Genomic DNA, 12484 nt, shown 5'->3' on the forward strand with positions numbered 1-12484 from the left:
AATTATACCAAATACCTACTTTCTTGACTTGGTCAATGAGAAGACAAACAAGCAAAAAAAAACCCCAACACATAAGATTTGGGTGGATTTTCACAGCAGGAGCTGATTTCTTTCGTTCTGTGCCCTTCTAGATGATGGATTTCTGTTACACCTGGATAGGTTGTTTTACAAAAACTGGAAGCAGCTTGCTGTTTATCCCATGTACAGAAATTTGTTATTGATGATTCCCTCCAACTGGATTAATAGAGCTGCTTAGTCATTGCCAGAGGCTTAATTTGAGAATAAATTACATTTTTACTCATCAAATCAATTTTCATTTGCATTAGACAGTACCCATCTATTTACATGCTTACTGTATTTGTTTTTCTCCCACTGAATATTAAGCAAACTCTTAAGCTTCAAATCTCCTTTATTAACATCTTATTAGTGTAGGGAACATATGAAATGTGCCACAGTAATTTTTGGCAGTGGGTTTGGAGGAATGATTGCACGTGTGCTCTAAGAGTCATTTTAAGCTTTGCTTCCACATCTGCATATTGTATAGAGCAAACTTCCTATAGAAGAAAAAAAAACTACCCATCCATTCAAGTGATCAGAGCTTGAGTAACTTGTCAGCACTCATCAACACTGTGCACAGGGTGACTATTGCAAACCCATTGCCAGATCAGGTTTATATGGTACCATATAGGAAAAACGAGCGAGAGGAAAAACTCACTGAGAGGACAGCCTGGCTGCACAGCAGGTACAGGCTTTTCCTTCCCAGCGGGACCTTGTCAGAGCTTCTCTCTCTTCCCGGGGGACTCTGCTCACGAGGTTGTTCAGGTGTAGCCCCAAGCCTGAGCCTGGCCACTCTTCCCTGAGACCCTCAGGCTTCTTTGCAGTCCGTGCCTCAGGGATAAATTTTCCCCTAGGTCCCTTTCAAGTTACGTGAATTGCTATGCAAAAAAAGCTATCAAACAAATGCAAGTCCTGTCATGTTCTGTGCTTGTGTGTGTTATTTGGGTCTTGTGGCATATTATAAAAAGTTCGTAAGAAATCTCAAGCATGTATTCCATTTGTTATGCATGCTGTTAGCATTTTGCAGAGTCTGGCTTGGATTATTTACTTCACTCTTTTTTCTTAACCTTAACTTTTTTTATATATATCTTGTACGTCATCAAGACACTGTAACATTATTATGCCAGCTTTGGAGTCAGTATTTCTGTTAATGTTCTCACTTGATTGGTTTGGTATGTGGCCATTACATGGCGTAAATTGCTAACGTCAATGGCACTATTTTATCAACCAGAAAGCTTGAATTTTTATTATTATTTTTATAGTAAACAGAAACAAGCATTTACATTGTTTGATGTCATACTGAAACTCTCAACACAAAATATCTGCCTTTTTGTGTGTTTTGTTTTTGTTTTCCCTTCAGCATGTATGCTGCTCGGAGTAGTGGGATGCTTATGTTGAAGATAAGGAGAGTAATAGACTGAATATAGTAAGAGGAAAATATAGATTCCACATGATAATGTACATGTTAGAAATAATAATTGACTCTTTCAGATACTTTTTTTATTAACCGTGTCCTTATAATTTTTTTCTTGAAATTTTGAATATGTCTTTACTGTAGGAAGAGAGAATGTCCTAATGACAGAGACCATCCTAAAACTGATGGATTGGTAAAAAATATTAATATGTATTATTCTTTTTGCTTTAAAAGAATGTGTTAGATTTTGATGGATTTTAGAAGTGTTCAAAAATGCTAATATGACTGAGGGAACAAAACGTGACGATCATCTGGACTAACATTTTGGCTAAAGTGATGCAAACCCTGAAAGAAGTTAGGACTGCAGGAAGCTTTGGTGCTTAGTGCAGAAATGACTGGAGCATGACGGGGTTAATGGGGTCTTTACTTAAGATTTTTTCTTTCCCACAAATTTACCGTATTCTTAAAGACACCATAGAGCTGTAGAGCCGACCTCCATGGCAGATTTTTGCAGCACATTCCTGTACTTAGTAGCGGAAAGTGTATCCTGATAGCTAAACGGAATCTTTCTTTCTTGAATTGAAGCTTATTATTTTTATCCTTTGGACAAAGATGTAGAAAACAGATTATTCCTTTCCTGTTTGCAGTAGTCATTTCTGTACTGGCAGGCAGCTGTCATGTATAAACAGCTTATGTTCTTCATTCTTTCCTCATGGGGCACATTTTTGTAGATCACTAATCAGTCTCATTCTCCTCCTCTGACCTCTCTCTCTCTGTTTCCTCCATTTATTTCTAATAGTTATGTGCTGGAAGCAGACAGTTTTAGGAATTCATTTTATTGAGAAGAGGGGAAATATTACTTGAAGCACATGTCTTGAAGGATGTGCTTTCATTGGCAGTCTCAGTACAATGTTTGCTTTTTAAGCAGTGGTGTAAGAGAGATGCTTGTGATCTGCTGTAATCTCAGATGTTTCTCTAAAGAAGAGCCCAGCACTTGCTTCACATCACATAGTGGTGCAGTTTTATGCAGTCACAGTTGCCCCTGCCTTTTGTGCAGCATTTTTATTGTTCTTCTGAGGTTCAATTTGAATTCCAGTTCTGCCTTCCAATAAGCATGTTCAATGAGCCCTCAGCATTTTGGCTGCACAATGGCATAACATGCAGCACCCTCCCTTTGCTGCAAAACCACTGTACCAGTGACATAAAGCTACTGCTGTTAGACTAAATATCTAACTGCATCCTAACAACTGCAGGGCTGGACAGTACTCCTATGCAGTCTGGCCATTCCAGTGTAGTGTTGTAGTCTCAGAGGACTCCCCACCTCCTGTGTTTAAGTGGGTTGAGCCCAAGTAGATGGCTGTAGCTACACAATTGTCACACTGAGCAGACTTACCTTCAGAAAGCCTTCTTTTTAGCACGGCTCATACTCACAGATTATCAAGGGAATGTTGTCCCTTCTGCTCTTGTATTACGTTTGGTCATTCATACAGTTGTTGCTCTTAACACAATCTGTCATTTCCAGGGTAGTCCCGGCAACTATTTTTTCAGCTGAGAGGCTGGGAGTTTATTCTGTTTTTAAAGATTCATATTAAAGATTTTAGAGGAAGACCATAAATTTTAAATGCCACTATTTATTACTCAATTTTAATTTTAATAATGCAAGTCAACACTAATAAAGACTGCTCAAATTGTGCTACTTGCTAATTAGAGTAAAAATATGTGCACGTAATTTTCAGCTGCTTTATGAATGCAGTAACTTCTTCACCAAGGAAAAATCACTTGGGTTCATAACAGAAAGTAAATGGCATTAAATTGGTCACAGTATTGGAAAAGCTACAGGCAGAACTCCAGCTCCAAGGAAGAACAGGCCTTCAGGCTGCTGTTGCTGTCTGTCCAATGTAAATGAGCTGACCTCGTTTGGTGGGTCATGAGCCAGGAACAAAAACAGTGGGAATAAGTGGGAAAGGTGGAGAGGGAGTTGGGAAGGCTGCTGCCAGCTCAGTATGGGGCTGAACTCAGGCTGTGGCAAGCTGCCTCATTCCTGATCCAGCTGGGTTTTTAACTCAGGTTCAGCATAGACTCAGCTCATCTGTGATCCTGTCAGGGAACAAGATACTGTCAGCCTAGTCTGGTGATTTGGCTGTTTGGGAAGCCCCACTTCTCAAGCCAACATATTTTCAAGGAGCTCTGTGTTGGAAAAGAAACACTTTTTTTGAGTAATACCTGATGACTTACCCAGTTTATTTTCTGTATTTCCCAAGTTCTATAAATAGCAACTTGTGTGTGGTTAGCCCTGGTGATTTTGTTATCTGGCCTGTCTGACCACATGCTGCATTTAATGCTACTTTGTACAGTGGACAAGGTGAGGTTAAAAGAACAGTGTCTTTTGAAATGCTTTGGATACTGCATAGGTGATGACTGAGCTTTGGCAGGGGCTGCCCAATCAAGCAATCTGCTGCAGTGCCTTATTTAAGAGCAGTATAATGGAGTGAGGAATTAGGATTTAATGCAAGGGAAATGTACAATGTGGGTGGGTCATGCAGATGGATTTTGGTAGGGAGATGAAAAAGGCTTCTGCAGTCACAAGCACTAAAATTGCGGTGGTGGTACTTGACTGTTAGCAGGCAGGAGATATGTTAAATCTGATCTAAATCAGTGCTCATTTTTTCCCCAGATGAAAATGACTACTTATGAAAGGTTAGAGGATTTATGGGGGTGTCAAAACATATGGCAGATGGGCTGGATTAGGACTCATGAGTGCAGTAATCCAAATCCTTGCTGCCAAGCATTACTGAGGATCTCTTCCTGCTGCTGGGCTGCACTTAAGTGCGTGCAGTCAGGAGATGCAAGGGAAGAGTTGCTGGTGAAAGTGCTCATCAGAGCAGAGTCCATTTTGAAAGCACTTTATTTGCAGACAAAAGTCTGCTGGTGAGCTGATGATATTACTTCATATTTTGGTAGTTTTTTTCCCCCTCTTGTTGGTTCTCCATACAAAACCTGGAAGAAAGTAAAGCTGGTATGTGAGCTAAACGTAATTATCTTTGACTATATTAATATGGTTGGGTGAAGCTGTGCAAAAGTCATGAGGTTAAGCATTGAGAGAGGAAAAAAAGGAGTCTGTCATTCCCCTTCTGAGCCAGCACTATCTATGATATTTTTTTATTATTTTAATTATTATTATTTTTTGAGTGTTGGGAAGTATTTTAGTATTTATATTTTTTCTTTAACTAAGTCCAGAGGATGTCATCTGATCAGTGAAAAATTTGCACTGGTAGCTCAGTGTCACACAGGTTATTGGTAGCTGCAGTGAACATGTTGTTAGTTTTAAAAGGATGTACAACTGCTGGCTTTTGAGAAAACTCGTGTCAAAAGCTGCTGTGGAGAGATGCAGACCACTTGTCTCTAAGGAAATGAGAGGGACCTATACTCCATTCCTGTAGCCCAATAATTAGCTCTGGAATCTGCCAGAGGTCCTCCTCTGGTTTAAGTAGTGTTCTGCAGCATGATAGACAGATATGCTGGAGTGGAAAATCACCTACTTGGGTACCTCTGAACTCCACTGTTCATATGCTGAGATATTTCATTTGACACTGGTGTAAAGTCTTAAAGAAAAGTATTCTTAGAGCGTGAAACACAATACTGTGTATAGAAATGTGGTGTTCTTTATAGATCCAGAAAGTCTGAGGATCCAGACCTTACAGATCTTAAATTTAAGCTTAAAAGGAAGGCTGTAAATAATTACTGTAGCAGTGAGGATGGATTAGCTTTGAGATCCAGACTGTTTGCATTCTAAGGCTAGGAGCAAGAGGCAAATTTTTTATTGTTACTGTTTTATGATGTATGAAGAAGATCTGAAAGTTTAGAGCAGGTTTCTCTGTTAATCAGGAGGAATGGTGTATCTGCTGCAGCATGAGCGTTCTTGAAGAACTTTGTAATGTGAACTCTCATAGCATTTAGTTGAAAAGTGCAATTGTTAGAACTTTAGGAAAGGGAGATTTCCCTCCGGTTGTGAAATAAGTATTAACAAAATAACAAAGCAGTCTAAGCAATCCACAAAAGCTCAGTTCTTGTGTGTTAATCAAGTTTCACTTGCTAAGTACTCTGGATGTCTTAATCTTTTTAGTGCTATGTAGTCTTCCAGCAAAGACCTGCTCTGAATTCCTAATTAAACAAGCAAACAAATGAACAAAACTCCCCGTCTTCCACTATCCAGCTTATTTTTTTTTCCTCTTTCTAAGCAGGCTCCTGTACTCCTCTGTAGAGACTACAGAAGGATATATAAAAAGAGCAAAAAAGGGTTGCATTTAGCATATGAGGATTTTTCATCTAAATGTTTGAAGGAAACAAGTTTGGAAATAATGAAGTTGCAGAGGAGAAGGCAAAGATTTTTATGTAGCAAAACATGGTGGAAATGGAAGAGCAGGTTGAATCAGGAAAATAAATTTTCTATGAGGGAATACATGCAAATGATGAAATGTGGGTTATATTTTTGTTCCAAATACAAATTTAGGCAGAAGTTTTGGTGATAACTAGTTTACATGGCTTTGTAACATTAAATCAGTTAAACAGTTCTCTCAAGTAGGGGTAAAACAGTACCTCAGATGGGTTGCATAGAATTAACCAGCTTACAAGTCAAAGTAGTTGGTTTCAATGGGCTTTCCAGGGAATGTATTAATCATAGAACGTAGATATGGATTTTGAATGGTTTTACTATTAAAAGTGTATTGAATTTCCAATATATAGAAAAATGCAGAAACTAACAAAACAGCGTAATCAATATAGTAAATTAAATATGTGGACTCAGACTTTGCTTCATGTATAAAAAAGTGCATCATTTTTCAAGTGGATCTAATGTGGATACGTAAATCATTCTCATCATGAATTTGTTTGCTCCCTACTATTGCCTCCTTTGCATACTTCCATATCTCCTCAACGCTGAATGAATTAATGTAGCTGTCATTGAATAGTTTAAATTCACAAAGAGAAGCTCTCAGAAATGTGAATGGGAGTAAATTTCTTAATGCGATAAGCAAATAAATTATGATGACTAGACTACATTTTGGGTGACATGTTAATAGACAAGTATCAAAAGCAAGCCTAAAAACTGAGTAGCACAGTCACCTATATGTCAAGCTATCAAGGAGAGTGCCTCCACAAAGGAGAAAAATGTTGTTTGAAAGAAATAAGATAAAAAATTCCACTGTGATGTCTTGCTTATGAATAACAAACATAAGGAACGTTCAGTGAATAACCATCCCAGGAATGTGTCGTTTGAGATGGATAAAAAAACAGACCTAATAAAAAGAAAGATGATTGACAACTGATTTTTTGTAATAATGGGGGGAAATAATAATGGAGTGCTTACACTGTATCTGGAGCTATTTGGCAAATAATTTTTCTGTTCTTACAGAAAGCATCTAAGAAAATGAAATATAAAAATTACTCATATTTTTGCTTTTACGGCTATTTCTGCCAAAGAGAGATTAATCCAAAACAGCTTTTGTTTAGGGTGCCCATTTAGTTGAAAGCAGAATTTAAGCTCATCAATCCTAGAAATAGGTGAAAAAGTCTCGCTGCTTCTTATTTTCATTCAGGCAGAAGTGGTATATTTCTGCAAGTGTATGAATAAGTAAGTACTTTCTAATGGGGAGGGAGAGAACCCAACAAGCAGCTTCAGCTGGCAAATGTTGAGTTATTCCATAAATAAGTGGCAGCTTATGGTTGCTAGTATGATGACATGAGTAGGTGGAGGCATCTGAATGCTTCACATATTTTTATTTAGATGAGTATAAAGATGTGAAAGATTTTAAAAGCGGTGATTTAATATGGTGCTCTTGAAAGAAAAAAAAAAACAACAAACCACAATGTTATTTGTCTGTGAGATGCAAAATGGAATAGAGCTTTCAGTAATAGGCACATCTGACAGCTCCAAATGAACATTGTAATTAACTGGAACAGGAAGACCTGAACATGGAAATTGTGTCTGTTTTCTTTTCTTGGCTTGTTGGAATGTTTATTTGGTTGTTAGGTGAAATACCTTAGGCATTACTTTAGGAAATATGTCAGCTAGGAAAAATGGAACACTCCTTTAAGTTTTTTTGAGGCAAACTGTTGGTTTAGCCACAACCAGAAGCAAATAAGGAATTTGTGAGGTTCTATTTAGACCAGTGTAATGTTCCATAAATTCCTCTAACTTAGATATTCTCCAAACCATTACATGGTTACTTGGGATAAGTGATAAGCAAGGACTGACAGCTCTAAGATCTGAAGTTTTGATTCTGATACAAGCTTGAGAGGGCTTACAAGAAAGAGCCCGTTCTTTTGGTTTATGGTCAGCAGTATACAGTTCATTCCAGCATTCTGTGAACCAAACACCTCAGACAGATCTGCAGTGCTTGGTTTTCATTACCAAAATTAGTTCTATGAGATATTTCTTGATTCCTTTTGTTAGTAAATTAAATACCTTGTGCCAATTTATACTTACGACTGTTTATTTTATTTTTTTTTCTTTCAGAAGAAGAATTTGAACCTTTTCTTCAGCATTGGTTTATTGACCTCCTGGGGGACTGCACTGCTGGGTGTTCGCTTATACTGGATGGGCAACAAGCCCCCAAGTTTTTCCAACTCTGACAATCCAGCAGCTGATTCAGACAGTTTTCTCACACGAATGCTGACCTTCCTTTACTTGCCAACAAAGAATCTCTGGCTGTTATTTTGCCCAGACACCCTCAGCTTTGACTGGTCAATGGACGCTGTGCCTCTCCTGAAGGCAGTCAGTGACTGGAGAAATTTACACACTGTGGCCTTCTATGCTGGACTTTTCCTCCTCGCCTACTTCAGCTTGAAGGGCTCCAGCAATGAAAGAGAATGCAATGGGAAAAGTGTAATGAATGGCAAGCAGAATGCTAATGGGCATAGCTGTCACTCTGAAATGGAATATAAGACACTGGAGGGGAAGTCAAGTTTTGCATCAAAGGAAGAGAATGGCATAAAAAAGCATGAAATCCTGAAGCTACAGCTTCCTTCAACTGAGAACATTGTCATTCTGTCTCTGTCTTTGTTAATAGTGCCCTTTATTCCCGCCACAAACCTATTTTTCTATGTTGGCTTTGTAATAGCAGAGCGTGTGCTGTATGTTCCTAGTATGGGCTTCTGCCTGCTGGTTACAGTAGGTGTCAGGGCCCTTTATGTCAAAGCCCAAAAACGCTTTCTGAAGAACTTGGTTTTTTGTTCCACTGCTGCATTAATTGTTTTCTATGGACTCAAGACTGTTGTCAGAAATGGGGACTGGCAGAATGAGGAGATGCTGTATAGGTCAGGAATAAAAGTAAACCCCGCTAAAGGTAATTTTTACTCTTTATGATAAAGGTTTCACTTCTTATCTGTCTTTGCCCTTGAATTTTCTGATTTTCTTAACCGTTTGTAAAGAAGATGCTTCGGAAAATGTCCATTTGAAAGAATGTATACTTCAGTAGAAATGAGGAAAAGCAGAAATGTGTTCTCATTATGTGTCACAGGTTTGACATCAGCATGCAGAAAACAAAATCCTAAGGTAAGTTGGCTGTTTATTTTTCATTGATCTTAGTGCTACAGTTTGGAATTTAAGATGCAATATGAGTATTACAGACCCCACCGTGATAGTTTTTCATTTGGAGTGATTTCAGTCACCCTAATGGAGCTTTTTCTGATGTTCACTGGATTTTCTGTTTGCTATGAACAGAAGATATAAGAAATACTAGGGGACAGCATTAGCAAGGTGTTGGGTTTTTTGTTTTTGGTTTTTTTTTTTTAGATTTCATCTGATGCAAATAATGTCAGCGCTACATAATAAAAACGAGGAAGTTAGGTCATGCTATTCAGCCTAGGAAATTACTGTGGTTCCTCCAGTATACAAGTACTGTAAAGAGTTACTGTCAAATACTTACACCTTCATGTTAATGTTTAAATGTCATTGGTAACATTGCCCAGCTATTTCACTCAAAGATCGTATCTGTGCTGTAATGAAATGTGACTGCAGCTAGTATAAACACATCCAAACTGGCAATAAACTGTAAAAAGTTTTAAGTTTAAAGTAAAAAGTTTAGGTATCGGTAGCAGTGTTTACCTGTAGCTCTGTGGTTTCAGCATATACAGCAGATTCAGCTGGGAATCCAAGCTCCTTGGTGCCTTGGCTGTCCTGCTCTTGGCACACAAATAAGTTTACATGAGAGCAGTCAAAATACCACCTGTGAGTGCAGTGTAGGCATTGACTAAGCCGTCATTATTCACAATTCATCAGGAGTGAGAAGGGATCGCTGATTGCTTTGCCTGTGTGTGAAAGAAAAATTTGACAGCGCTTGAACATATCACACTTGAGTTTTTCCAGTTTGCTGCTCCAAAGCCCATTATACGATGTGAAGTCATCTGCTGACAGGACTGTGCATTTTGGTTAGGCAGATATACCATAGTCTAAAAGCTGTGATGATGAGAAGCAAATGCAGATGTTACTGTGAGCTGATAGAGAGTGTAAAAGTGGATTTGGCAGATAAGATGCCTTCCAAAGTAGTGTTAGAGTAGCTTGTCAATCATCAGTCTGACTTCATAGCTCTTCACTGTATGCTTTGTTGCCCTAGATAAAAATGAAGGTAAAATTGTGAAACATGTTGCTGCAGTAAGTGACTTTTCATTAAGTCTGAACAAGCACATCCAATTTCTCCTTTTTTTTTTTTTTTTCCTTTTTTTTTTTCTTTCCCCTTTTTTTCCAGAGCTAGTCCAGTGTGTGAGGGCAAGAAATGAGAAGTAACTGAACAGAAAGACTGAAATTATGTGATTGTAAGATGCAGTGAGACCAATGTAGTGGCAGTGTAAAGCTTACACTAAAATGTTGGAGCTCCTTGAAAAGACAAAAAGTGTATTAAAAGATTAAAGTATGTTGCCTTTTTGTTCTTGGTAGAGATCCCCAGATATCTCAGACTACATAAGTAGTCACCTACTTGCTTTGAGCAAGTTTTAGTGATTAAAATGAAAATAAAAGTCTGTTCTTTTTGTCCAGTATTAGGATTCAGTGCAGTGTTGTCTGAAAAGTAGACTACTATGTATTATGCTCCCAGGAGACAAGGGGAGCTATTTTCATCATAGACATCTCAGAATGCACAGACCTATGTATATATGATTGCCATATAAGCTGACATTAAGTTTCTTGTATGATATGCAAAAGCAAAGACAGCATGTCAGTGTGGTGATACAGACATGACTGAGCTGACTGTAAATCTCCTTAAAATATCCTTTTAAACTTCTGCTGAATATTTACTAGCCCACACACATTGTTACAAGACTGGGTATCAGAAACTCCCAGCTAAAGCAACTTGTCACCCAACTCTATTCATTAATTGTGAATACCTCCTAGATTATCCCTGGCTTTGACTATGCTAATTGTATTTTGTATTTCTCATACCATCAGGCAAGCCTGACTGAACTAGACTGGCTGCCAATCCAGCCAAAGCATTAGGAGATCAGCAATTCACAGTACTCTTATGTGACTAAAAGAAGTTGATGTAGAAAAAACAATTTATTTTTGTTTGCCTCGTTTAAGAAAAAAAACAAAACAACACAACAAAACAAAAAAAAACAAAAACCAAAAACTTGAATACTGGTGATAAATAGGCTATTCAAACAGAAATACAATGGACTGTTCAATCAAATGATATAGTGGAGATGGGTTTTCCTTCCTTCTGGACTGCTAGGAAGAAGCTGCCACTCCTCATTTCTCCTTGTGAGTATTTTCTTATTTCTGATCATTTTGATCTGCAGTTGTTTTCCCTGAAGGCTCCATTAAGCCCCCCTTCTCCAGTAAGTTGCTGCTGAACAATAGCATCTTCTATTGTAGGCTAAAGAGAAAAGGGGGATCCTTCAAAAGCTCCCTACTGGGAACTGATACAAAGTAGTAATCTGCAAGAGCAGTTTTGTTAGAGCTGGAAGTGGAGCTGTTTTTTCCAGTTCCATCTGTATTCTGGCCTAGTGGATGGAAACCATTCTGCAGCTGGGTATGTGACAGCCTTGAGCTGATGTGCTTGGCTAATAAGGTTGATAGAGAGGTGAATTTATAGTACAGGTGCATCCATGTGCTAATGTGACTGAGCTGCCTTGGAAAGGCATTATCTCATAAGGTGTTAGTTTATAATCAAGTTTTCTGTGTTGTAGTATGTCTAAGAATATAATCTCTCCGCTGCTGAGGGGCTGTTGAATGAAGTTGTTCAGTGGCTTCTCAGTCCTCAGTGAAGAAATTGGTGTTTACCGCTTTCCAGGGCTCTGGACCCACACTGGGGCCCTGCAGAAGCGTGGGCAGAGATGCAATGTTCTGACTTAGGTGAGGGAACTGCTGCCCTGCAGGCAGATGCTGCCTTCGTGCATTTACGTTTTTCCAGCCTGTTTGTGCCAATCACTGACAGTGTGGAAAAATAAATAAATACTCCAAAGCGTATGATGCTTTGATCACCTCATCTGTCAAAAAAAAAAAAAAAAAAAAGCACAACTCCAGAACTAAAATAAACCACCAAAGCCACACCGCATGAGAGTCAAGTGCACCAACCCTGCTGAGGCTGCCCATGGTGCTGCACAGGCCAAGACCTCCCTTTCTGAGGGTGTGCTGCTGCGGCTGCTAGCATTAGCTGATGGAGTGGTGAGAACAGGACTGGAGATTCCATGTCCGTATCTGTTATTTGGCTTGCTCCTTTGCTGTTTTGGTTATTACTAGTATTTCAGATATCTTCAAAGTAATCTGAGCTTTGCCTCGTTATGTTTTGTTAGCACTTGGGGGAAAAACAGGCAAGGCTGATGAAGGTAGTTTATGGGTTCTGAAGTGGCTGTGTGTGTGTTTTGACACCAGGGAGGGAAAGGCATAAGTGTTTCTCTCTGCTGCCTTCAACTTAATGAGCAGCTGAATGGATATAAAACAGTTCATGTTATTTAAGAGTTCTTTTATAGTGTAGGAAGCCTTCTAACATGTAAAAACAAACAAAAAACTTAAAAATGGGT

General features: G+C 38.7%; 1 protein-coding gene across 3 annotated transcripts in view; it reads left to right on the top strand.

Annotated features, from left to right (window-relative positions):
* TMTC2 (transmembrane O-mannosyltransferase targeting cadherins 2) overlaps positions 1-12484 on the top strand; it is a 243499-nt gene that overhangs the window by 137902 nt on the left and 93113 nt on the right. For all 3 annotated transcript variants that reach the window (XM_072335783.1, XM_072335789.1, XM_072335797.1), the window contains one exon: positions 7986-8814. In XM_072335783.1, the coding sequence (XP_072191884.1) occupies positions 7986-8814 (829 nt within the window). The remainder of the gene's footprint in view (positions 1-7985; positions 8815-12484) is intronic.

This window comes from Excalfactoria chinensis, chromosome 1 (assembly GCF_039878825.1).
Source record: "Excalfactoria chinensis isolate bCotChi1 chromosome 1, bCotChi1.hap2, whole genome shotgun sequence".
In the NCBI taxonomy this organism is placed as follows: domain Eukaryota; kingdom Metazoa; phylum Chordata; class Aves; order Galliformes; family Phasianidae; genus Excalfactoria; species Excalfactoria chinensis.